Source organism: Phodopus roborovskii, unplaced genomic scaffold (assembly GCF_943737965.1).
Source record: "Phodopus roborovskii unplaced genomic scaffold, PHOROB, whole genome shotgun sequence".
NCBI classification, from domain to species: Eukaryota; Metazoa; Chordata; class Mammalia; order Rodentia; family Cricetidae; genus Phodopus; species Phodopus roborovskii.
Window position 1 is genome coordinate 59004679 of NW_026126480.1, and position 27469 is coordinate 59032147.

General features: G+C 43.7%; 1 protein-coding gene across 8 annotated transcripts in view; it reads right to left on the reverse strand.

Annotated features, from left to right (window-relative positions):
- Positions 1 to 27469, reverse strand: part of Stx3 (syntaxin 3) — a 41844-nt gene extending 14375 nt beyond the window's left edge. For 2 of the 8 annotated variants that reach the window (XM_051193980.1, XM_051193983.1), the window contains exons 1-3: positions 27156 to 27417; positions 9767 to 9850; positions 1149 to 1248 (exon numbers count right to left, since the gene is read on the reverse strand). In XM_051193980.1, the coding sequence (XP_051049937.1) occupies positions 1149 to 1248; positions 9767 to 9834 (168 nt within the window). In that variant the 5' untranslated portion in view covers positions 9835 to 9850; positions 27156 to 27417. Of the gene's footprint in view, positions 1 to 1148; positions 1249 to 9766; positions 9851 to 27155; positions 27421 to 27450 lie in introns of those variants that run through there. The other 6 variants (XM_051193985.1, XM_051193984.1, XM_051193981.1 and 3 more) reach the window with 6 other exon arrangements.

Below are 27469 nucleotides of genomic sequence, written 5' to 3' on the forward strand. Positions count from 1 at the left end.
GAGATGAATAGGGAGTACATATGAAGCACAAGGTATGGTTTAAGTTCTGAGCAAGGTATGCATGGGATGGTTAAGGAGAACCCCGAGCACAGCTTCAAGGGATCTGGAAGAGCACATAAAGGCAGAGGTAATAGACCTGAGGGTCATAAAAAAAACTACAGGGTAGCAAAAAGTAAAAGAATTGGTTGGTTGGTTGGTTAGTTAGTTAGTCAGTAGGCTGGTTAGTTTAACAGAAAGACTATAGGTTAGCTAGGTAGCCAAGGGGTGGGTGGGTTGGTTGGTTGGTTGGTTGGTTAGTTAGTTAATTAGTCAGTCAGTGAGTCAGTAGATGGGCTAGTTAGTTTAAAAGAAAGACTACTATAGGTTAGCTAGGTAGCCAAGGAGATTAAGAGCAGGAATCCCAAGGAGAAAGAATGATTTATAAAGAACATGAGGGGACAAGGAATGTGCAACACCCAGAGGTTAGCATAAGGCAAGAATCAGCAGGATGGGGCAGGAGTGGCAAGAGAAAGGGTGGAGAGGGAATGGGAACATGAGAAGACAATGCCCATATGCTCAAGAACTGGAGAGTCACTGAGCAAGGTAAAAGAGGAACAGGAGCAGACTGTTCACTTTTCTTAGGAACATAAAATACAGTGCTGAACTGTATTCTCCTAATAGAAAACACTTAGCAGAACAAAAGTTTGTCTTGGCAGCAGTAACAAATGCAAGTAAGAGATGGAAGGGACTTCACAGGCTTGAACCATTCCAGAACACCTCATAAGGAAAAGAACAAATAAAAATGAACGTGATCAGTAGAGTTCTGAAAGGAAGCTAGAAAACCCAGTCAGAGAAAGACTGCAAACCAAGGCACAAAGCTGGATGGAGCTTAGATTATGTGAGGAGCAGTAAAAGGCATTGCTAGTCATGAGAATTATGAGCTAGAATGTAGAGGAGTTTGAATGGTTCTAGTGGAACTATGAAGAGAAGAGCTGGTGGAGGCTGGGAGTGAGAGCTCAGAGAGAAGAGAGGTGATATGTGATATGGTATGTTCATTAGCACAAGGGAATGTATATGCTACCCTATGTTCCCAGAATGGAGGAAAACAAGCCTGTCTCCACCCAATCTGAAGGGACAGTACAGAGTGACTCAACTCAGTCAACACTCACTTGGCTCTGGAATCGGTGCAGAGAGAATGATACTGTAGAGTTTCTTAGCTTCCTCCACACTCTCTGAGATCTTGTCAATGTTGAGCCGAGTTTCCTCAATCTATAGTCAGAGAAAAAAAGGGGGGGGGAACAGTCCACACCTGGAAGGAATGCTTAGCAGAGCTTCCTGCTGCAAGCTGTCCACCTTGTTTGTAGAAGAGCATGAAAAAATCTTCAGGGGCCCAGGGAGTGCCATCTCCACTGTCAAGGAAATTAGTCTATAAAGAACTGTCATTACAACCCACACTTCTCCTCCCTGAGAGGGAAGTAATCACTCACCTTGAATAGTACGGTTCAGATCTAAGTCAAGAAGATCAGGGAACCAGTGGAAAACAGCCCTCTAGCTCCCAAAGTGAGAATAGAAGAGAATAAGCATGGGGTGGGGAGAAAGGAATATAGTCAAAGAAAACAAGCAAATGTAAAAGATAAAGGACAGGGGTTAAAAGAGAGAAACTCAGCAAGGCCATCTCAGAAGACAGCATATTCTGGGCATATTCTGGTGAACTGGCTATTGCAGGCTAACCCCGGCAGCTGCTCAGGACCCAGAAGTTAGAGCCTTGGACCATTTCTGCACATTTTAAGGTTCCTGACTGCATGAGTGGGCAGTCCAATAGCATTTTGTTTTGTGATTGAACACCATCAACAACAGTTCACCTCAGCTTCATCCACAGGCACCAGCTGTCTGGGCACCATGGCCCCTGAAGCAGATGTACAGTGGGAGTAGCAGATACAGAAGAAACCTCAGCATCCACTGTGCCTATCTACCTCATCCCACTGGCACAATTAACCAACAGGAACCTTGTCATTGACATTAATTCATCTTACCCATCATACAGAATCTTAACATCTGGAATGCAGATTCAATGCATAGATTGCTTCAAATCCAGTGCTCCCTTTCTCCAATGGACTTTTAAAAAACCTAATTATAGTGCTCCAGAAAATAGCAAAGATCAAGCTTGAGTTTTCTATCCCTCACATCAGCACTTTTGTCACCCAAGGGATTTTTTTCCTCTATAAATATGTTGGCTTATATGTACCATGGTTTGACAGAATCACTGCTTAAAAATATAACATAAAATATTAATGTAATCAGATCATATTATAAATTAACATATGCATAACTACTCAAATATTTACTTAGCATTTTAATAGTTGGCAAAATAACATTTAAGAGTAGATTAGTATTATTCAGATTAGAAAACTAAAATTTAATAAGTCATATTCTACCAGGTGTGGTCACACATTATTGCCTGTGAACACTAGTAGTGTCTAGACCACCCATTTCTGCCCTTCCCTTTTCTCTCTACCCTATACTGGCTCCTGTGGCTAGTCTGAAGAATGAGGAGAATCCTGGTCCAAACTTTGGTCAATGGTAGACAATAGGAGTATGGGAAGTTCCTAAGTCTACAGTTCCCCAAGTTCAGAGTCACTACAGGCATATGGAGACTGAGAGTTAGGACCAGGTCATCCCACCTTCTGCTTGTGTTCTAAATGTTCAAGTTCTGGAGCAAACACCACCCCTACTCTACAACTACAACTGCTTTCTTCCCTCTGTCCTATCAACCTCACCATCTGGGGGTATTTCAGGGATCTAGTTAAACAGCACTTTAATCAGTTCACCAAACAATCAAAACCCCTTTAGGTACTTCAGGGTGAGCAACTTGTCAACCACAAGAGCTTTCTCCTTGAGTTTGTGTGAGTTTTTTCTTGGAAGTGTTATCTTCCTGAGCGATGAATTTCTGAGTATTTCTTGGTGACAGACAGCTACATGTGATTTCTTTTTGCGAATTCACAGCTCATCAGACAAATCACTTGGTAGGAAGAAGCCATGTAGGAACCGACAAGTACTTAATCTTAAAAGCTTAAGGAACTCTCTGTCCTGTGCTTGACATTACCTCACATCATCACATATTTAGACAATGCTGGGTCCTCTGCAGTACTCTTGTGAGATCACCATCACTATCTCCTTGCATACAAAAGTACTGTGGTTCAGAGTCAGAGGCTCCAAACCAACTTTCAAACAGGAAGAAACTAAAGTTGAACACAGGCATCTTTTAGGCACCAGACTATTGCCTAAACCAGGTAAAGACCATAGTGGAAGGCTCCTTCTCTGTTAAGCATTCACCCTACATCAGGTTAATGGACATCCAACTCATATTCTGCAAGGCTGGCTCTGCAAAGTTGCCCATGCCTGTAGACCCAGTATCGACAGTCAAAGATAGATGGCTCCTCTAAGCACTGGCCAGCCAGGCAAGGCAAAATAGTAAGCCTCTAGTTCTGTGAGAGACCCTGTCTCTAGACAGCAAGCAGAGAGGGACAGAGGATGACACTCACATCATGCTCTGAATTATACATACATGCTCATGGGTACATGTATCTGTACACTCATGCATATACACCACACACACAAGAGAGAGGGAGGGAGGGAGGAAGAAAAGGGAAAAGGAGAGGAGAGGAGAGGGGAGGGGAGGAGATGAGAGCAGAGCAGAGGAGAGGAGAGGAGAGGAGAGGAGAGGAGAGGAGAGGGAGAGGAGAGGAGAGAGGGCAGAGGAGAGGAGAGGAGAGGAGAGGAGAGGAGAGGAGAGGAGAGACAGAAGAGAAATACAGATTGGTTTCAGATGCATTTCGCAGAGATCATGTTGTGCCTTACTTCTCTGTCTGACCACAATGCCCTATAGGGAACTTTTTATAAAGTAAATAGAAGCACTGCTGATGGATTAAGCCAACCCAAAAAGAGGTTTTTCAAATCACCACTAAATTTAAGGCTAATGCATCCCCAGTATCTTTTATTATCTATTGATTTTCAGACTATTTACAAACAATCTGTAATCAATATGAGACTCTAGATAATACAATTTTCAAAAAAATAGTATCAAACAGAACAAGTTCAGGGTTCAGCTCCACCTCTTAGCACCTTTATGACCTTGAACAAGCTTACACCACATTAAGTACAAAATGAATGTTAGATGATAACAATGACTACAAACAGTAAAAACAATGGCTTGTTTATTATATGCCAGGCACTATGCTGCCCCTTTAAAAGTATGTCTTATTTAATCCTACAGCAATCCTAATGTCCTCAGTAATCACTCACAAAAATCTAAGTACTTGATGGTAAGTACTGCCAATTAGAATGACCACATAATGTTAACCATGATCACTTCACTGAAAGGATGAAGTAAGTTATTTTTGTCTTTTTCCATTTCCATGCACATATGTGTGTATTATGAGTGCATGTGTTTGCAAGTGTATTAACACATATGGATACAAATGCACACATGTGAACATGTGTTGAGGCCTGAGGTCTCTGTTGGGAACCCTCTTCAATCCCTATTCCACCTTACTCATCAAGGCAGGTCACTCAATCAAACCCAGAATTCCTGGACATAGCTGCTAACTCCAGGGATCCCCTATCTCTGCCTTCTGAGGCTGGAATTACAGGTGGGTATCATGCCAACGTGGCATTTACATGGGTCCTGGAGATCTGAGCTGTGGTCCCCACATTGCATGGCAAGCACTTTAACCACCGAGCCAGGTGGTAGTTCTTTTGAAGACATCAATGGCCTCTTTCTCCAGTGGATTCTAATGAGACAACAGAAAAACAGAGTTCTGGCAGACTGTGGCTGGGTGAGTTGAAGGTTTTACCATGACTTGGTTTTTCAGCTTCTCTTTATGAATGAAAAGTATGACCTCAGAGTTGGACTGACCAATAAAAACAAGTTTTCTAAGACAATATTCTCAAATCAACTAAGTTGAAACACTAACTTTCCCTAATCAGAATGTCAATCATAAAAATAACGAACATGGTGGATAAAGGAAACAGACAATGGGTGGAGTGTAAATTAGTACAGCCACTATGGAAATCAGTATGGCGGCCTCTCAAAAAGCAAAAAAGGACTTGTATATGATCCTGCTGCAACCCTCCTACAAATACACTTGAAGGACATGATGTCAGCATGCAGTAGAAATACCTCACACCCATGTTTACTGTGGCAATACTCACAGTTACCAAGGCAGAGAATCAGCCTAAACTGCCAACTGATGAATGAAGTTTTTAAATGTGTGCACCTCAGAATATTACTGAGCTATAAAGAACTGCTATTTTTAGGAAAATTGACTGAATTAGAGGTTATCATATTAAGTAAAAAAAAAATCAAGTTAAAGTAGTCTCAGAGAGTCAACTAGGTATGTTTTCACTCAGAAAGAATTTATATATACACTACACACACACAGAGACAGACATGAAAGTAGGTGAGCCATTACTAGGAACTAGTAGGGACCAAGATAGAAAGTAAGGACATAGTAGGACAGGTGGCTTTGAACAGAGCACAGTGTATACATATATGTCACACCAATCTACTACTCTGTATAATATAGTTTAATGTATTTCCCAACAAAATGCAGGAAAGGAAATGGGAGAAAGGTTAAAAGCAAATTACCAAATGACCAGCCAAGGCTTCTTGCCTCACTTTTGGAAGAGCCTAGAAATCAGAATCTACCAGCTTGCCTACTTCCCTCTCATACAAATACCCTACCGAAAGAGTTAACAAGTTCCTAATGCTTAGATTTCCAAATTATAATCACTTTGAAAGGTCCTAAGTTCTAACAAAACTCAAGCCCAAACACAAACCCCTGTGCTTCAAGATTAGTCCCTCTGTATCTCTTACTGCTCCATCCCAACCCATCCTTCCCTAACCACACACCCCCCCCCCCCAGACAGGCTCTGAAGAACTTGGCCTATTTTATAAGTATGATCTGGATGCTTCAAATACCAGGGCTGTGTTTCTCATCTCAGACTACTTGAAAGACCCCATGATGCCAAACGCACAGTCACTCTGTAAATAGCTGTTTAATGAATGTAACTTAAATAAATAAGCAGGCTTGAGGCTGTGGGGAATGGTTCAGTTGGTAAAATGTTTTGAGGTGATATATTATTTATGATTTGTTAAAACTTGCCTGAGGATTTAGAAAACAAAGTCAGTCACAAGCCATAGAAGCCAGGCCCCTTTAATCCCAGCAGCCAGAAGCTAGGAAGTAGTGGTGCCCACCTTTAATCCTAGGATTCCGGATTAAGAGGTAGACAGGTCTCTGTGTGTCCAAGGCCACCCAGATCAATACAAGATTGATCCAGTCCTAAAGAGAAACAGCTCACACGAAGATGATCTCAGCACCTGGGATCACATACCTTAATCCAAGCATTAGGGAGGTATATAAGACAGGAGCAAGGTCTCAGTACCAGGCATTCATTTTCCAGCCATGAGGCAAGGTTATAGTCTCAGACTTGGTGAGAGCTCATGGAGACAGGATCAGCCCATTCAGCCTGAGGCAGAGTAAGAGCTAGTGGACAGCTGCTTTGCTTTTCTGATCTTCATCTTGAAGTTTGAACCACAATATCAGTCTCTGGGTCATTTATTTATTGTGTTACTATGTTTGTCTTGTAAACTAAGGAAGCTGAGTTCAATTCCCCACAACTCAGATAAAAAGCCTAGGTATATAGGCATGTCTGTGATCCTAGCACTGGCAAGGCAGAGACGGGCAGATATCTGGCCAGCCCAGCTGGTGAGTCTGTGCCAATGAAAGACAATTTCTAAAAAGAGGTTGATATGCTGAGGTAGACCCCTGAGGTTTCTCTCCAGTTTTCCACACACACATATTCATAAATGTGCATATAAACATACCTGAGAGAGAAAGAAATATGCTTCATACCCCCCAGCAAAATAGTCTCATTTTTTTAAGTACACTGAATGTTGAGCCTCCACAAATTCACACTGTGCCCCCCCCCATTGATTCTTAATGTAAAGGTATTTAAATGCAGAGCTTTTGTGGGTTACTAGGTCGTGAAGTGGATCCCTCGCGAACAGGATTAGCTGCCTTTGCTCTCTTTCCACTTTGTGAGGCCACAGCAAGCTGAAGTACTCTGAAGTCTAGGAGGGCCCCAACACAATCCAATAATGCTGGTACCCTGAAAGCAAACTTTTAGGCTCAAGAACCACAGCAAGTAAGTCTCTATTACCTACAGGCTATCCAAACTATGTACAGTATGACAGCAGCCCAAACTAAGGTAGACTCCCCCAAAAGAAGTGGTACAGTTTCCAAAGAATAGTCACTCAACCTTGTTAATAAAAGTTCCATGTCAGATCTGTGATGTGCTAAACACTGAAGAGCCTAGCAAAGCAAGTGCCTTCACTACGGAATTTCTTGGAGCCCTTGGGAAGACCATGTACATTCTCAATGTCTGAGAGAGAGCCAGCATGAATGCTCAGAGAGTAAGGACACTTTCCATCACCCAAGTTAGACCCCTCAGACACACATGGCCAGAGAGCCAACTTTCTCAAGTTAAGTCATCCTCTGACCTACACAAGTGCCAAGGCGCACATACACTAAATAAATGTGATTAAATAAATAAATAAAGACAGTAATATCTTTAAACAAATACATTTCTAACAGGAAAAAAATGGAAATTTCTCAAACACTTGATCATAGAGGATTATGGCATCTCACACTGCCATTCAGAATGAACATTCTTATTGCCCAAACAGCCATGCCCAACCCCTGCCCTGTTGTTTAGTAACAGTCCCTGGCCATGTTTAGGCAGCATGTGGTCATCTCTAGAGGATGTATCATGCTAGGCTCTGTGGCAATCCTGGTGATCTTAATCTCTCTGCAAAGTATTCACTCTCTTTGTGTCCCTTCCAACAAAAGTTGATCATGACTATGTACCAGTACTAACTAGGAAAGCAGACTCTAGTCTTTACTCACAGACTAAATCCCACCATCCTCCTACCTTGCAAGGAATACTGCCTCCAGGGACTCTCCCGTGGTTCAGAAGAGGGAAAACACAGCTACTAGAAAAGATTCCTCATCATAGAGAAGATATTCTTTAACACGTGAGGCTCCAGGACAAGCTGGCATGACAAGAGACCATGTCTTCTGACATCAACTCAAGTCCACCTCCACCACTGAACAAGAGCATTGTCTTCTACTGTCCACAAGCAGAACAACACAAGTGTTGTTAGACCTCAACCACCCACAAGCAGGGTGTGGAGGCTTATAGCTGACTTTCCAGTCAGGTCAACACACACTCAAGTCAGCTCTTCAGCCTAGTTCTAAATCTAGCAGGTGAGCAGGCATGAATGGTCAAGCTCCACTCCACTCCGTCCAGGGGAACTCTGGAACACCGCTTCTCCACACACAATCCAGATAGTGGGATGCCCCTGAATTGCTACTCAGAAAGAAAATGAAGCCTCTTATTTCTTTCCAGGAGAATGAAAAGATAAATACAGAAAATGGTAGACATGGACACACAGGGACAGTAAGACTGGGAAGGAGAGGGTGTTAAGTACTAGTCACTGTGTGCATATGTGCCTGGAAATACCCTGGACAGTTTATGAACATAATTGGACCCAATCAATATAGCCCTATGGGAAATCATTATATAACTGATTCCAATTTCACATAGGGAAAACAAGGCTCAGCGGAGTTTAGGAACAGTCGCAGAATCAATCTGGTCAGAAGCAGGCTGAGAGCTGAACTTGAGTATACTCAGCTCCAAAGCCAGAGTCTGTGTCCCTGACATGGTCCTTTCCCCATTCCCCATGCCTCTTCCACTCCATATTACTGCCCAAAGTACACATGAATCTGTAGGTGCATGTGACTTTACAAACACATGTCAATAGCATCTCATTCTCTCTGCCACCACTGGAATTAAGACAATTAGGAAAATTATAAGAAACAACAAATTTGGTCAATATGAACCAAAGGCTAAAGAAGCAAAAATTTTGTTTTTATTCCTAGCTGTGACCCCAAGGTTGACAATATATTTAAATTATATAATTTTAATTAAGAAAAGACATCATTAAAATGTTACCATGTACTTACAAGTCTATCTTCAATTACATATAACTTACCCTCTGCTGACCTTTTAAAAATCTTTATTTATTTATTTATTATTATTTTATGTGTATGGGCATTTTGTCTGCATGTATATATGTACAATATACCCACAGGGTTAAAAGAGAGGAATCAGATCCCTGGCACTGGAATTACAGATAGTGTGAGTCACCGTGTGGGTGCTGGGAATCAACCTGGTTCCTCTAGAACAGTGGTTCTCAATCTTCCCAATACTGTGACATTTTTTAATACAGTTCCTCATATATTCGGAAGATTGAGAACCACAAAATTATTTTCCTTGCTACTTTATAACTGTAATCTTGCTATTGTTATAAATCATAATGTAAATACCTGTGTTTTCCACTGGCCTTAGGTGACCCCTGTGAAAAGGTCATTCAGCCTGGGGTCATGACCCACACATTGAGAACCACTGCCCTAGAAGCACAGCAAGTGCTCTTAACCACTGAGCCATCTCTCCAGTCTCTTTCTGCTGACTTCCTTAATAAGATGGAAAGTCTAGATACTCCCAAGAACTCAAAACAGAATCTCTCTGGAACAATGATGCCTGACCATCTGTTCCTTTGCCAGCATTGAAAGATCAGAGGTTTCTTTATTCTTACTGAGGAAACTGTGTTTCCTCAAGTACATTCAGGAAAAAAAAAAAAAAAAACCACAGGAAGGCTGCCCACCTCAGAGAAGAACTCATCCATGAAGGCTGTATTGTCGATGGCAATCTCAACCTCGTCAGTGTCATCATCCTGTGTCAGCTGCTTCTGCAAGAGACCAGAACAGGCCAGAGTGAGAGTGACAATACAATGAACAGCCACTGTTATGACTGTATTTAAGAATGCATAGATAGATAGGTGCCTATATGTCTATATTTATATAATTACATATAATTTTATTTAAAATGAACAAAATGTTATAATACTCTGGAGTTGTCTATGATTAAATACAAGCTCTACCATCCCCTGACTTTGTGCAAGGGAGAAGAAGGGACAAGCAAGTTACTACTCAGCTTGTGTGGCCTGGGGTTCCTTAATTGTCCAAAGCTAATAGCACTATTTTATAGAGTTAGTTAAGAAATAAATGGTATTATTTGGGGAGTAGTGCCTTTAAATCCAGTCCTTGGGAGACAGAGGCAAATGGATCTCTGAGTTTGAGGCTAGCCTGGTCTACAGAGTGAGTTCCAAGACAGTCAGGGATACAAAAAGAAACCTGCCTCAAAAAACTAAAAAGAAAGAAAGATAAGTAAATGAGATAATAATGTGTACTATGGGCGGAAAAAAACATACTCCTTACAGTGTTCAGGATCTAGTATACTGTATACTCAAGATTAGGGTCTTGGTTGTTGCTCATCTGTCTTGTTTTGCTTTGTTTTATACTGGTGGTCAAAACCTAGGCCTCACAAGCATTAGGAAAGTGCTCTGTCACTGGATTCCACACCCAGTCCAATCTGGTTGCTACTGGTGGTGGCATTTCTGTAACTCACTCCAGCTGAAGAACCTAAAACTAAGAAAGGTTTAGTAACTGGCAGACTGTAACCTACCCATGTGGGTTAAACAAGTTATAAGCATTCAGCAAAGCATGATAGCTGAAGTAAAAACTTTACTGTATTTAGAAACTACTATTGCAAAGAAAATCGTGTTGTTCCCTATCCAAGAGTGCATGTTTACAAGAAAAAGGAAGTTCTCCCCCTGACCCCTCCCCACCAGGACCTCAGATAATGCAAACCTTCTCAACGTCATGTACCTTCCTCCACAGAATTACAAAATGGCTATCCAGAGGAAGTGACTCCATTCCCAACCAGCAACAAAAGCCTGAACTGTTTCCACATTCTTCCTGATTGTTCTCTCCCAGACAAGTGCTACACAGGGGACACTGCTGATTGGTGAACACACAGAACCCTGGCTGTTGAGAGTGGAGGTGAGGCAGAGGAACCCTACCCTTGCTTCATCACACCTTTCAATGGCCTATAGCCTTCTATATCCAGCTACATCACCCTCAACGGCTCAAAAGTCCACAAGCAATGAAAATGGCCAGGCCCCACATCATCCATTACCACGTGTACAAATCCAAAAAACTAATAGAAGACAGGAAAGAGAGAGAGAGAGAGAGAGAGAGAGAGAGAGAGAGAGAGAGAGAGAGAGAGAACATAAAAGAGGGAGCCAATATTGGTTTGAAGATAAAATTGAACACAAAGAAAGGTCTAGAGAACTACAAGACTGCTGCCAACTAATAATTTGAGCTTCCGTGGAAAGGCTACAATAAATGCCCTTCCCGGAGAGTGAGATCAACAACTAACTTATCCATGGAGCCCTCAACTAATGCCTGTTGGAAACAGGAGCAAACACCCATACCTAAACACTGAGTCAAACTAGAACCCAGATGAAGACAGAGAGGACAAGACCAGATTACAGAAACACATAGAGACAGCTGACCTGAACAAGGAGGCGCTAATGGGCCCCCAGACTGATAGCTGGGAAGCCAGCATGGGATTGACTCAGGACCCCCTGAATATGGGTCTCAGCCAGAAGGACTGAGCAGTCTAAGGGACCTCAGACAGTGGAGCCAGGATGTATCCCTGGTGCACAAAAGGACTTTGCGAACACATCCCCTATGGAGGGTTAACTGCCTTAATCTAGAGACAGGAGAGAAGCCCTAGTCCCAACTTCACATGACCTGTCAGATCTACATGACCCCAACTGGATGGCATTCCCCTACATGTGGAATTGGGGTGGGGGGATGGGAGGGGAGGGTGTTTAGAGTGCATGTGAGAGGGCAGAGAGGGTAAAAGGGAGAGAAGGAGGGAGGGAGAGAGGGAGGGAGGGGGAACTGGGATCGACATGTAAAATAATAAATTAAATTTAAAAAAAAAAAATGCTTTGACTCCAAAATTTAAGTTGAAGGACAAGTTACTGGGGAAAAGTATTTCTATTTTTGTTTCCACAGAAAATGAAAAGATGTGGATTCCTCCCAGATTAATGTGGTTTGATCAAGCCAGACCACCTGAAACAGAGTACCAGGGGATCCTACATTCAGAACAGCTGGACCAAGCAGCCTTACAGACTACAGCCAGGATTTCTGAATCTTCTTCGAATCCCCCATGACAGTGCCCCTTACCAGCAGGAAGTAGTTTGGAAAGAACAACGCCCAAATTCCCAAATATTGTCTATAAATGTTTGTTTTCATTTAAATGGACTTGGTTATATAAAATAAATAAAAAAAGAAAACAGAAAAGAAAAGAAAAAAAGCAAATCCAAAAAACTTCCCATAGAAAATTTTGACTACCTGGAAAATCTCTTTAAGGGTTCTCCCAGCATCTCATCTTTTGTCTGGTCTGGGAGAGTCAGCATCCCACACTTAATGGTTACATTCACATGGGGAGCTGAATCCGAGGGTACTCTTACTCATTCCACACTATCTCCAAAAAACTCAAACTTCCTGACCCAAGGTCATATAATGACAGCTCATCTCCTTGGACTAAAATCCCTCTGCCCAGTAGAACATACAGGGCCTTTAAAATCCAGCCACACCTACACTTCTCCCTCAATGCATTCTTGCATTGCACCTGAGATTCCTTTCATTTCCTAGACACATCATTCCTTTATATGCAATGTTTTCCTTTCCATGCTGCCACACAAGGATTCTAATCAAAAACACCATCTATCCAACTACCAAAATCATATTCATCTTTAGAATTCACTTACAGACAGCCTGAATCCTGTGTTTCCCATGCAAAATTCAAAACCTCTCTTAAGCTCCCGCTGCTTGGTAAAGACCTTCTATAGCAACCACCATGGCCTACTGTCATCAGTCTGTACTCTGTAATTATAAAATACCAGAGATCAGGGTTACCATGTGTTCTCTGGTGACTCTGCCTGCCAGCCCAGGGTACCTTCCATGGAATGCTCTTTCACCCTTCTTATGTGATTTTGGGAAGGCCATGGGATCACTGAAGATCCCTAAGGAATCTGATCTGTAAGAAGAGCCTGAAGGGAATGGAGCCTAGCGAAACAATGGCAGCACCCTCCTCTCCTGAGCTTACTTCCCTTGGCTGCAGGCAGATTCTGCAGATCTCCCCTTGTATTCTTTCAGTTAGCTCAACAGTTCTTTTGCTCATTTAGCCAAAGTCAGTCTTCTCACCTGCAATTAAATTGCAATACTATAATTATTGTAGTTAGTTCAATAAGACTGGCCCCCACAGGCTCATATATTTGAATGCTTAGACACTAGGGCTATTTGAAAGGATTAGAAGGATTGGGTGTGACTGTTAGAAGCAGTGTGTCACTGGAAGTAGGTTTTGAGATTTCAAAAGCCTGTGCCAGGCCCAGTCACTCTTTCTGTCTCGCCTCTCTGTCTGTCTATCTTAGTGTCTGCCTGTCTCTCTACATCTGTCTGTTATCCCCCCCCCACACCTACTAATCAGCATGTAGAACTCTCAGTTACTTCTCCAGCACCATGTCTGCGTGAGTGCTGCCACACTACCTGCCATGATGATGATGGACTAAATCTCTGAAACTGTAAGCAAGGCCACAATTAAATTCTTTCTTTTGTAAGAGGTGCCTTGGTCATGATGTCTCTTCACAGTAATGGAATAGTTACTAAGACACTTGTCAATTATTTATTTCATGCTTCCTAAGTATTTAACAGAAATTGAATCACTTCTAGCTGAATACATTACATTAGCCTGAAGCCTCAACTCACACATCAGTATTCAAAGTTGGAGACAAAATGTTCCACTACTCAAGCACCCTCAAGAGCCAAGTCTCTCAGAGGCCTCCACAGGATCTTCTCTACAGGGAAGACACCTGCACTATTTCCTAGAAAACAAAGCCACTCTTTCTCTAGGAAGTTGGTTAGTAAGCTTTGTCAAGAACATCTTTTTCTAAGGGTTTATTTATTTATTTATCTATAACACTTACATATAGTGACCATGAACAACAGTAAAGGGTGTTGTAGCTACTGGTATTGGAGTCAGAGACAGTTGTGAGCCACCATGAGGGTGTTTAGAATGGATCCTGTAAGAACAGTACATGATCATAACTACTGAGCCATCTCTCAGCCTCAAGAATGTTCTTTCCCAAGGCATGGCCTAGCAGCTCCACTGAGGGAAGAGACCTCAAGTATGTATCTTAATACACACACAGACACAGAAACAGACATGGACACATGAAGCCCATTCAGTGTCCAAACTAGCACATATGTTAAGGCCATAAAAGAAGCTACTTCATAAATGGATCAAGGGAAGTTTCCAGAAGCTGGGAACAACTGTGGACTAGAATATGAGAAGTGGACAATCAGTGGTTATCACAACACAAGCTTCTAAGATTAGACAGTGTACAAGGGCTACCCACGCATGAATGGCTCTTGGCTTTGAGCAGGCTTGAGACAAGTGGCCTGATCCACCTTTAGTGAGAGAATGAACCAGGAAGAGAAAAGAATAGTCCTTGGTAACCTACCAACTGAGTCTAACACCTGTTGCCATTCTAGCTGTGAGACCTCCCTCAAGCACCACACCTGTCTAATTTTTTTAAACCATTATTGGCACTGACACCACACACTTTCTTATTTGTATGAGCACTGAAGAAGTCATATGTAGAAATCTTTTAGCACAATACTGAGCTCCCCATCACAGTCAATGCCAGGTGTCAATTTCCCTATCATCTGGCATTAGAGATGTAGGCATAGAAAAACAATCCCTGTGAGCAGGAGTCCATCCCCTTCCTCTTTCTAAAGGCTGCATCTGTATGAAAGATCTGCTGGGGCAACACATACCAGGGTTATACTGTGGCCCTATCAAGGATAGTCACTGAACCCCAAATACATGGTTTAACATCTCCGAGCCTCCATTTCTTCATCTATAAAGGAGAAAAGATATTATGTCATAGGACTTTGTTTGAGTATCAGGCTCTGTACCATTGCAACAGCATCCCCAACCACTTGGTCTCTTTTGCAATCCAATTACCTCCCCAACTCCCAATATATGATGTATCAACTACTGACAAAGTCAAAGGTCTGCTCTTTAAAACACTTTAGAAGATGACTATGTCTTTCTTAGAGTCACAGTCTCCAATAAATATGGGCCCCATAGACTAGTGTTTGAATGCTTGGCTTATAGGGAGTGGCACTGTAAAGAGGTGTGGCCTTGTTGGAGTAGGTGTGTCTTGTTGGAGGAAGTATGTCACTGTGGAGGCACACTTTGAGATATGCTGAATCCATGCCCAGTGTGGCAGGTTTTCCTTCTGCTGCCTGCAGATCAAGATGTAGGACTCTCAGTACCATGTCTGCCTGCATGCTGCCACATCCTGCCATGATGAAAATAGACTAAATCTCTGAAACTGTAAGCCAGTCCCAATTAAACATTTTCCTTTATAAGAGTTGCTGTGATCTTGGTGTCTCTTCATAGCAACAGGAACCCTAACTAAGAGTGTGTGTGTGTACATGTATGTTCTGTGCATGTGTGTATTTGTGTGTGTATACATATATACATATGTGTGTATATATATGTATATATGTATACATATATGTGAGCTCATATATATACATATACATATATGCTCAATAAAGCATATATATGAGCACTACTTATTGTGAGTCTAAGGGTCTTTGAAGTAAAACAGGACTTTAGAGCTAAATGAAACCTTAAGGCTGCCTGACACTAATGGGATCGCTCTGGATTCTGGATGCCCACCTTCTCGAGCAGAGTTCTTCCCATGTATAGCCTCTAACTACATAAAGTAACAACAACATTTAACCCATATCAGAAAATGCAAGGAAGAGGCCATGGTCACATGTTACCTGACATCACTGGACCCAGAACCATCCTCTGACTTCTCTACAAAGTATCCCAGGAAGAGGATTGGGCTCCTTTACTTCTGATACAGGTGGCTGTGGTAAATACAGGTTTCTCAGAGTCCCCCTCCCCAGAGTGGGGGGAGCAAGAAAAGCACACACTGCCCTTTATCCTCAGCTCACATGACTGAGCTTAACCAAGAGAACATCAACATCAGTATCAAAGAATCAAGGCATGTGGTAATGAGGACGTTACAATAGCTGAAAGTTCAGCCACAGGGGGAAAAATGTGCTGGAGAACCACAAGGCCAGCCACCCACTTCCTCCTGGTGCAGATAAACGATACCACCAACGACTCAAGCAACAGCAAGCTACACAAGGACTTGTACCCCCTTCTCAAGCCTTAAATGTACTCCAAAAATGTCAAAGACAACAGCAAAGGCTGACTTCTTCTGCACACAGTAGCAAGTGTTGAGGAGCCCAGAATGCAACCTCTAATAACTTAACCTAAATTTCTGTGGACTGCCTTTTTCTCAGAGGCTTTCTCTAGCATCTTCTGTCTGACCACAGGTGGCTCTTCAAAGGCTCATATAATAAAATGAATTTCATCCTATAGCCACTACTAGGTTCTTGGTGGCCATAACACCCTACTAACTTTTGCACACCATGTCAACAAATTCCATCTACATGTTGCAGCTAAGAAACTGGAGGTCTGGAGTCAAGTTAGGCACGGTCTTACACCTGATGGTTACAGAACCCACAGCTTAGGCATCGGGTCTCTGTCCTAAGCCCTTTTACTGCAGGGTTCCCTGCTCAAAGTCTACCAGCAGCAGCAGCAGCAGCAGCAGCAGCAGGGAACACAAAATTGGCAGCCCAGGCATCAGAAAGCACCCTGTGCTGGGAGACTGGAGCTACAGGCCTTGGCCATAATACCTACCTTGTTAAACATTGGTTTTTCTCACCAAGTAAGGAGCTGGTCTCCTCACTTCAGTCTGGAGAAAACCTCAGTATACCTGTGCCCCAGAAACCAGCCAGCACAGTCAAGGAAGGGGAACCCAGCAGGTGGGCTCCGGGGCCCACCTCCCTCTTCTGTGTGCAGGAGCTTCTCCTTCACTGGGACTTTAGGAGAGAGGAAGACAGGGAAGGAGGTAGAAAAGCACTAAAGTAAATGCAGCTAAGATGGGAGGAAGAGAGATGAAGTCAGTAGAGGAGAGGAGACATCTGGTCACCATACCCCCTTAGAGGGCTAGTAAAGGGCTGCAGCTTGTGAGAAAGAGCCTCCTGGCAAGCACAGAAGAACATAGATTGTTCTATCTTCACCCCTGGTTGAAACTCCTTCACTCCAGACACAGACTCTTCTGTATAAACAGGGTTTTCTTCTGACCCATGTGATTCAGAGAGACAATTGCATCCCCTTTTTCTTATCCCTTCTGCCCACTCCTCTAAGACTGCCTCCTTTAGGACCAGGGTCTTTGGACTCCCAAAGACAGACACCACTCATACAAAGACACACACATGCATACAGTGGCCCAATCCTGGTACCCTGCCCTTCTTCTTTGATTTAAATATTGAGCCAGAAATTCTAAGTGAGTATGTGGGCTCTCAATGGGTACCCAGTGCTCTCTGTTCCCTCACTGAAGAGTCAGATGACACTTTCCCAATGCCCAGTTTTCACAAGGACAATTTTCTTCACTAGCAAAACCGTCCTTGAGAGAACACTTCCTCTTTTCACTGAATTTCATCTTCTGCAATACTGGTGTCATATGAATAAAGAGGAAATTGGAAGATAATGATACCCTCATGCTTTTCCTTTCAACATCTTGTTCTAGCTAAGCAAGTATAGGAAAAATATTGGCCCTACCTGAAAGGAGGAGATATTGAGGAATAAAGTCATTATCAGATTAGTTCTAGACCAGCAAACCAGATGTCAAGAGCCAAAGTCCCTGACGACTCACTCCATGTACTTTGTCACAACAATGACAGTAGATAATATGTATGTATATTTGTCACAGGCACTTCTATGTGTTATTTAAGTCACATATCAGCCCTCCAAGGGATTAATGTTACTTTCCTCACTTACAGATAGGGTAACTGCTTATTATGTTAATTAATTCATCCAAAGCAATTTAGCCATTAAATGGTTTCATTAGGACTCTAGCAGAGCCATGAAGCCTCTGCCTGTAACTACTGTAGTGCCTGTAAGTGCCTCTCCACAGTCTCAATGACAAATCTTCACCTATTTTAGAGGATGCTACAACATTCACAAATCCAAGCAAGATGAGCCATATGCTCAATGAAAGAGATACTATGTGTCTATTGCTACCTCTGTTTATGAGTATGTTGACACTGGAGTACATCTGACTTCTGTGGTGAAAGACACAGCATGGCACTTCACAGCTATGAGTTACCAACTTTTTGTTTGTTTGGTTTTTGGGGGTTGTTTGTTTGTTTGTTTGTTTGAGACAAGGTTTCTCTGTAGCTTTGGAGGCTGTCCTGTAGACCAGGCTGTGAGCTACCATCTTGAACAGGTTGCTTCTCTCTGCCTCAATTTCCTTAGTTGTAACATGACCAGAATACTCTGCTCACAAAATTCTTGTGATGATCAAATCAGCTACTACATACAAAACATTTAGAGCAACATGGGGCACACATTATATGAGACTCTAATGCTAGAAGGGGAGGGAAATTTATACAATCAGAATTTATTTCACTATTTTAAGCCTTTCATTTTTCTGCTATATGATTTTAAAAACAACAACTCTAATTGGTGCTCCAGCTACAGTCTCACAAATTTACTACTCATTTCCTACTACTGGGAGACTACTACTGTATTGTTGTTTTAAGACTGTCACAGACTCATATATTGTGGAATTAAATGTTTTCTTGTATCTTAGTATAGGGTCAATATTTCTTAATCTATGTTTCAAACTAGCTTCCATGCTGCTTGTTAAGACAAATCCTGAAATCTCATCCCCACATGCAGTTACTGCCTACCTGGTTTTGATTTTCAAGACCTAAGCTAGATCCAGAATCCTAACAGCAAACATTCTTATGAGAGTAAAGGGGTGAAGTGAAGCCTTGTAGGTAGATGCTATAGCTATAAATAGTTAGGAAGGTTAATGCCTTCAGTCACCCAGGAACAAAGGTCATTCTGGACTTCTCTTTTATATGATCTATGCTTCATCATTACATTAACTTGGAGAAGGGTCTCAAGGTTTCATAACCAACCACCACACCCAAAATACTTTCCTTCTCCCCTATAAGCTTCAGTCATCCCAGTGGAACCAGGATATATCCCTGCTGCATGAAAGGACTTTGGGAGCACATTCCCCATGGCGGGGGGGGGGGGAGGAGATACTCCCTTAGCCTAAAGGCAGGAGGGAGGGCCTAGCCCCTACTCCAAATGACTTAACAGATTTTGTTGACACCTCCTGGAAGGTATCACCCTCCCTGTGGAGTGGGGATGATGGGATGGGAGGGGGATGGGGGCAATGGGAGGGAGGGAGAGAGAACTGGGATCAATATGTAAAGTAAAAAAATATAATAATAATTTTTAAAAAAAGCCTCAGTCATCCAACAGGGAGAACATCTAGCATTTGCCAAGTAATGGACTTGGCAAACACCACATGAGGAGGGGAATAGCAATTAATTATAATGAGAAATTATACACAGAAGACAGGGTGCCCAATCTTGCCCGAATATAGAAGGCCTTTCAGAGGCAGAGTGTGTTCAGGGCAACATTTGAGAAAACTGAGTGGATTTACCCAGAGGAAATTTCCAGCAAGACCAGTCTGAGTGAGAACACCACACCCTGCATCTGCTCTCATCCTTGAAGCCAGGAGAGAAAACCCACAAAGCATCTTCTTCTTCCTCCTTCTGAGCTCAGCTTCCTGACTCAGCCTCCTATCCCTGACTGTCTCTTCTTCCTCTCCCTCCAGTCCTGGCCCCTGAATATCTCTCAAGGATACAGGAGGAACTGACAATGTCTTGTCCCCTCTCTGATAAATCCTTCCTTTCAGCCTGTCCCCTAACCTCTTTCCCAGGTTCTTCTATAATCCTTCTACAATACTCAAATCACAGCTGCAGCAGGTAGCATTGACTGAACACTCACACTCAAGAGGAAGGCTCTTCTAAGGCATGCACTTTATATTCACCACGGCATTTAATCCCTGCACTGATATTCCAGGAACCAGTGCTGAAAGATGTCAGCTACCTACTCTGCCAATAGTGTGTGCCCCAGCCAGAGGAGCCTATTCTCAACCAACGTGAAGAGATTTCCTACCCTCACCACCACTCCAACTGTAGCATGTAGCCCTGGCCCAGGGACATGCACTTCCAAAGCACTATAAGGGGGTTGCCATGCCAACAAAGTCATGAAAAACCAGGAAGGACCAAGAAACTATGTCAGGACAGAGGAAGCTACGGAAACATGAGAAGTGGATGCAATGCAGTCTCCTGGCTTAAGTCCCAGAACAGAAAAAGGGATTTTAGTGAAATGACAAAAACATCCAGATAAAGCCTGGTTTTTAGTGAGGAATCTTGTGCCAGCATCACTTTCTTTGTTTGATGAATGTACACTGAAAAGTGAGACGTTAACAGGGGTGAAACTGGATGAATAGAAAAGATCTCTCTGTGGTATCATTGATAAAGCTGAAAGTATTTTTAAAAAAAAAAAAAGAAAAAAATTTTTAGAGAACTAAACAAACCTCATGACATACCAAGCTGCCCTAACCCAGACAGATGGCATACCAAGACAGTACACGCTCTACTAATCTCTTCAGGTGGGAGCTGTACTTCACTCTGTCTCCACACACACTGGGAAATGTTGCCATAAAAATAGCCAAAGGCCACAAAGCAGGGTAACCTAACAGGAAAGGCAGTGGTGGGAGAAAGCTGGAGTGAGGCCATACATAAAGGAAGCTAAAGACAAGGTTCATCTAGGACTACAAAATCTATGTGTAGCAAATCCATCAACAGCGTAATTCTGTTCACTTACCGAATGGCTTAATAGTCAGCTTTTTACGCTTCAACTGGGAAAGAAATAAATGATGAATGTGTGGTCTGCTTTCTTGCAAACCTAACAGAACTGGATGCGTCTGAAACTGCAATACTAACACCATATGGCTATGTTTGTATCAACAAAATAAAGAACCTGTGAGTGCCAGGAAATGCGTGGTTATATACTTTAACCTGGGAAGCTTTCCAACGGTGAGGACACAGGAGCCTAGCCTCAGAGGAAGAGGAGGATTTTACCAAGGGAAAAATTAGGTAGCTAGGTTTTCACTTAGGTATCCACATGTCCATCATTGTCTTTCTAATCAGAGACAGCCTCCACAACATCCTGAACTGGAGTTTTGACAAATGGAAGAGCCTTGGAATTCATCTACCTTGGGGATGAAACAGTGACTTTTGGCTTCATTAGCAAAGTTACAGATTCCTTGAGTAAATGTTCTACTCCAATCAGGTAATGTTTCACCCACCACAGGAAGTAAAGCAAGAAATGCCAATCATAATAATGAATGATGCAGGCCAATAGGCAGAAGAGGTATAACATGCGACTACCGTGCAGAATGCTGGGTACTGGGGCCCCAGAGGCCTTTCACTCTCTCTGATTGCTTTTCGGGAGAGGGGGAACACAGCACAGTGGGAGGTGGTATGACAGTGTAGGAAGATAATTTCAAGAGGCAAAGCATTCTTGATCCTACCATTTCCCAGCTGAGGATGGATCTCAATCAAATCCAAGCCTCACTTCCCTCACCTGTAAAGGTGAGATGACATACATCACTGCCTCCACTTGTAGAAGTGAGAGGACTGGAGAGAAGGTGTGTCTTGCATCAAACCAAAATCCTGCCCAATAATAATCTGCTCAATAATAAGTGATACTTGCTGTAGTTCACATGACAAGTCGAGTCACCAGTCTTAAACAGAAGATATACAATACAAAGGTAATTCATTAAGGAGCTAGTGAAGCTGGTGCATCGACTCACAACTTTAATCCTAGCAGTTAGAAGGCAAAGGCAAGCAGATCTGAGTTCGAGGCCAGCCTGATCTACACAGTGAGTTCCAGGACTAAAAAAAGGTAATGAAGTTAGTGGACAGTGGTTTCAAACCTACTCGATGGTAATAAATTTTTTTAAAAGCACTAACTTACTTAGTTGCAAAACAACACAGAGCTAATGCAAGTGGCTGGACTGGACAGAGAGTATTCTAGGCTACAGTTAGGGAATAATTCACTGCCTGTAAATAATGAATCTGGGGAGGAGGACGAGAATAACAGTGGTAGGAAGCAAGAACTGGGAGGGAGAGAGGACAGTATGGACAAGCCTGCCAGTCCCCTAACCTCCCCCAAGCTCACAGGAATAAAAATAAAATTAATCCCCTTCTCTCATCCAAGCATTTTCTCTCTGGCCTCCAGCTGATGGGTCTCTAATCCCTACACAATCCCTATCACTCTCATGTCTGCTCCTGTCCACTGGCAGCAAAACAGCTCTCCCTGGAAATGAATCCTCACTTGTACAGGGAGGAGATGAGGGAATTTAGACTGGTGAGGAATCCCATTACTAAAGAAAGACAGGATCTCAACGAAGGACAAGTTGGTCCGGTAAGATTTATTATGATCCAAGGCACATGGACAGCCCCTTACTTCTGACAGGATTACAGCACATTACCCTAAGGACCTCTGCTCACACAGAGAGCTGGAACTTCTGGTGGAGACAGACATGGCAGGCCTCTAGATAGCAGCCAGACCAGGACAGGCAGATGAAAGGTTAAGTCTAGGCTGCAGAGCGGCTGATTCATTACTGTTCCCTAATGGTCCTGGTCTTAGAAGGTTCAATACATCCAAATCATCTTAGTTTTGTTTGTAGGTGTCTAGGAGGGGCCCAAATCTTGAGCTTGATTGTATATATCATTGGCTACTCAGTTTTCTTTATGAGGTTTTACTTTGTTTCTCTCTCCATGAAATACATTTGTTTTCCCTACTTGATCAATTACCCTTTAAGGTAAAGACTTTGTACAATAATTCTGCCAAACCTCTTATGCAGCAGGATACAAGCTAAATACAGTGCTAAAAGTTCTGCTTATGCTGGACAGGATGAACTGTAAAAACACACACAAACCATACACACCACACCCCTCTTTTGATGTAAGCATGCATGTTTTTATTCTTGGTGTGTTATATATGAAGCACTCACCAAAGGGAGAGAAAATCTAGGACCCACATTTTCTTCCAAATAAATTCTATTTGCATCTGAAGAGACTATATTAGATTTGAAGAGGGACCTCCATTGAAAAACTACTGCTGGCAATAGGAGACTCACCTATCTCCCAGAGGCCAGCCAACAGGGTCTTCCTGTAGCTAGCCCTCTGTCCTTTCTACCCAACTGTGAACTTCCTAAGTGCCTGAAACAAACATTGCTGGATACTACACCCCAGCATCTACTGTGGGGCCTGGCACACAATAGGCACTTAGTAAATGTTTACTGAATATAAACAGGAGCACACAAAAGGTTTCTGGGCCAGGAATTGTCCAGCAGATTCAAAGTTCAGCCAGTAGAAAATGGGTGAGAAAAAGCAGAAGGGATGGGTGTAGTCACTGCACATTCTCAGCAAACTTCTAGATCAACATGAAAACGCTGATGGGAGCCCCTGAGGATCAGCAGCTAGGCGATAAGGTAAGCCTGGTCCTGTGACTACAGCCTTAGACCCTGTGGTTTAGGGAGGACATTGCTCCCAGGGAGCTAAGAATGGACAGCTCACATGTACTGTAGTAGATAACCATCACAGATTGTCACAGATTATCTCTTTTTACCTGCACAGTGACCCTGGGGGAAAGACTGAGATCACCTCGGCAGGTGTGACTCTAGTACCTTGTGGACTCCAGAGCAGTTAAGACAATAAAAAGCATCTCACAGAACCATACACTCCCAAGGTTCATGGAAATCTTCAATCTCACCCTTCTTCCCTCCTTCAAGAAATGTTCAAATTCCTATAGCACTCAACACCTCAACCATCTTCCTTCTTGCCTCTCACACTGGAGGATTCCATACCTGTTCAATTGCCCTGCCCAATCCTTGAACTAATTACATTTTTTTCACCTGAGTCACGACTTCTCTGTGTAACAGGCCTGGCTGTCCTGGCACAGGATTTGTAGATCAGGCTGGCATTGAACTCACAGAGGTCCTCCTGCCTCTGCCTCCCTAATGTTGGAATTAAAAAACGTGCACCACACCTGGATGCTAACTGCTTTCTTAAAGCTTTCTGATTTCTAACCATCAACCCCACATCTTCCCCTCCTATTTACTCAGAGCTAAACGAGTCTCAAGCACATGGGGCAGGCCCAGCTATCTGAAGCAGCCATCACCCTCTCCCCCTGGGGTTTAGAAAGACATTGCACAGGCTGCTCAATGGGAAATGTTTTGCATGCAGGTTATCAAATGGTTTTTTGTTGTTGTTGGTTTGTTTGTTTTTTGTAGGTAATAGGAATCAGAGAGAGACCATGCCCTATCATGTTGCAAAAAAAAAAAAAAAAAAAGTTGGTTCCTGGGATAAGGGACAGGGGTAGAAGAACCACAAAATAGTTGATAATGCATAGAAACCTTAACATCCTTCACAGAAACCATTAATAAGGGCAGAAGCATCTTCTGAGACCAACTGATTTTTGCTCCACAAGGGAAGCATCAAGAAGCTTGGAGGTGAGGGTAGGTTTCCTAAATTGTCATGCTATCAAAGTACCTTCTACATGTTTGTGTTGATACTCACAGATCAGTGCTGATCTCAACCTTCATCAGGGAAGCTTCTTGGAGCAACCGGCAGCAGTCAATGCAGAGACTCCTAACTGGTCAGTGCTGGAAGTGAGGGGCACCTGGTGCTCAGCCCTAGCAGGGACAGTCGTGCCACCAGCATCCAGACTCAGGGGATGCAGTGGAAGAGGAGGCAGAGAGTTTCAGAGCCAGGATGGGGAGAAGTGCTATGAAATGCTATCTTCTGGACATGACATAACTGTAGCAACTCATGAACCCACAGACATAAAATCTAGTCAGTCAGCATTCCATCACAGATGGGGGAGGGTTCATGAGGCCCCAGCCCTGAGCTATTGGCAGCTGATGGCTTCTAGGAAAGGGTAACCTTTCTTTTCTTCCTTCTGGACCTGGTCCATGCTGTAGTAGATGGCCCATACTCATTTGCATGCAGGCAGCCCTTACTAGACTCAATGGTTATATAAAATTTATAAAAGAGGAAAATAAAAGAAAAAAAGAAGGCATGAAGTTGCAAAGGGGGTTGTGTGAGGTTATCTGAGGATAGTGGAGGGAGGATTTGGGTCAAATAGGATCAAGATATGTTGCATACATGTATGAAACTGTCAATGAATAAACAGAAATAAACAAGAAGCAGAATCAGTGGCAGCAACACACAGGTGAAGTTGCAAAAGGATCCCAGCTGTTAAGCGTCAAGGCCTCAATTAGAGAAGTCTTTGAACCTCAACCCAGTCTTCTTTGCATTGCAGGGCTCCAAACAGAAGAGCAGCCTCCCTATGGTTTGAGAACACTGCCATAATAACAGCACCATCCAGCAGCTCACTTCCACTACATGTCAGGTTAGCCCTGTTTTACAGAGGTTAACCTCCAAAAGGACTGAGAGGCACAGGAATTTGCTCCAGTTCCCTGGAAAATGCCTTCTTCTTGGAACTCAATGCTCACTTAAGTTGACAACCAGCTACTGAAAAGAGCCAGGGAGTACCTCAGTCCAGAAATAGATTTCCTAACTAAAGGAAGGGAGCTGCCTCTGACTGCTAGTCAGCTTTGAACTCTTGGACAGGGGGCATCACCCCACATGCCCCATTCTGCAACCCCAACCATCACCAGAGTGAACTCCAGTTTCCCACCTATAAAACAGAGACAAGTAAATTTTGCACTTTAGTTAACCAGGATGCCCTGAGGCTCAAGCGTCAAAGAGCAAATTGGGGCAGAGACTCACTCCCACTAAATAAGCAATTGCCCATTCCTTCCTTCTCTCACTTCTAAGACTACACTGCAGTCCAATATAGCAACAGAAAGACCTCACTGTAGCAAGGGAGGAGAAAGCAACCCATTGGTCACCAACATTTCTATTTAAAAAAAATAAGTTACTAGCATAACACTTACTATTTATTAAGTTCTGTGTCATACAAAGGACTCCCCTGCAGGCTTGCTTGCATTTAGCTTACACAATTACTCATTTTACTTAAGCTTGGAGTTTAAAAGGTAACCAGTAAGCAGCAGGGCCAGGCAGGACAAAGCCCCAGTGCTAATGCAGACTAATACTTCCCAACTCTAAGGAGCTCGTTAATCACCTGCTTAGATTCAGTGAGACCTTCACCAGGTCCTGACAGGAGCCTAAATTGATGCACTTTTAGGCCAGCATGTAGACAGGACTCGGCTGCGAGTATCCAGGGCTGGGCTTTCTATTCCATTAAGGGACATCCTGTATCACTGGATGGGTCCCGAAAGTTTCACACTAGCCCTGTCCCGTAGAATGTACTCGGTGACTTATAATTGAATCTATATCTCAAAAATTCATACTTCAGCACTTCCCTATATCAAGTCCCATTGTGTCATTCAGTCTTCCTAACAGACCTGTAAGAGGGTGATTCTCACTTGACAGACAAGGAAACAGGCTGAAAAGATTAAGTGACCTAAGCTTTTCAGCTTTTGTGCACCAGTGAGGCATCTCAGGGGATGCAAGGAAAAATAATTAAAGACCACCTAATAGCAGGAGAGGAATCCACCCCAGCACCTGACAAGCTCATAGCTCCAGAGGTCACCCGGAACTCTCAGCTACTCAGGGGATGAGGTAGCCCTGCCCGGTGCTCCAGGAGGAAAATAAGGAAGAGGAGAGGAGGCCGATTTGGGGCACAGTGCCAGGAGGCAGAAGGCAGCTGGTGAGGTTGAGTCCCCAGACTTCACCACAACATAAGCCCCACTGATTTCAATTACCGGGGTGGGCCCAGCTCTGGAGGAACCCTGTCCAGCTTGGGGGAGAGGGGAGCAGGGATGAGAGGGTTACCAGCGTACAGGGAAATCGCTGCTAGGTGATGAATCACCGAGCACATGACCCTGCAGGGGAGGGGAGGGTACCGAGCTCCGCGGGATGAGGCGGGGGCTTAAGGAACGAGGCCTAGCTCGCAGAGCACCCCTGCGGCCTGATGAGGGGGAGCAAAAGGAAGCCCCTCTCCCACGCCAGTCCTCGTGGCGGCGGATCCCCACAGCCCCCGGCCCTCCAGATCCCCAGGCGCCGCAAACTCACGGCCTTCAGCTGCTCCAGCCGGTCCTTCATCCTGGCCCAAGTGCGAGCGGCGGGCACCGCGTCCCAGGTGAGCGCGTTCCAGGTGAGTGACCTGGAGCGGCCACGGGTGCCGGCCGGGGCGAGGGAGCAGCTAGCGCAGGCGGAGGCGGGCGGCGGCCGCTCACGAGGAGGAGCGTCCGAGGCCACCGAGGTCCGCCGCGCCGCCCCCTCCGGCCCCCGCCGGCGCCGCGCTCCAAATCCGGCTCCCAGACCGGCGGCGGCTCAGCGCCCGCCCGCCCCTAGACCCGCCCCGTACCTGGGCCGCGCCCCGAGCT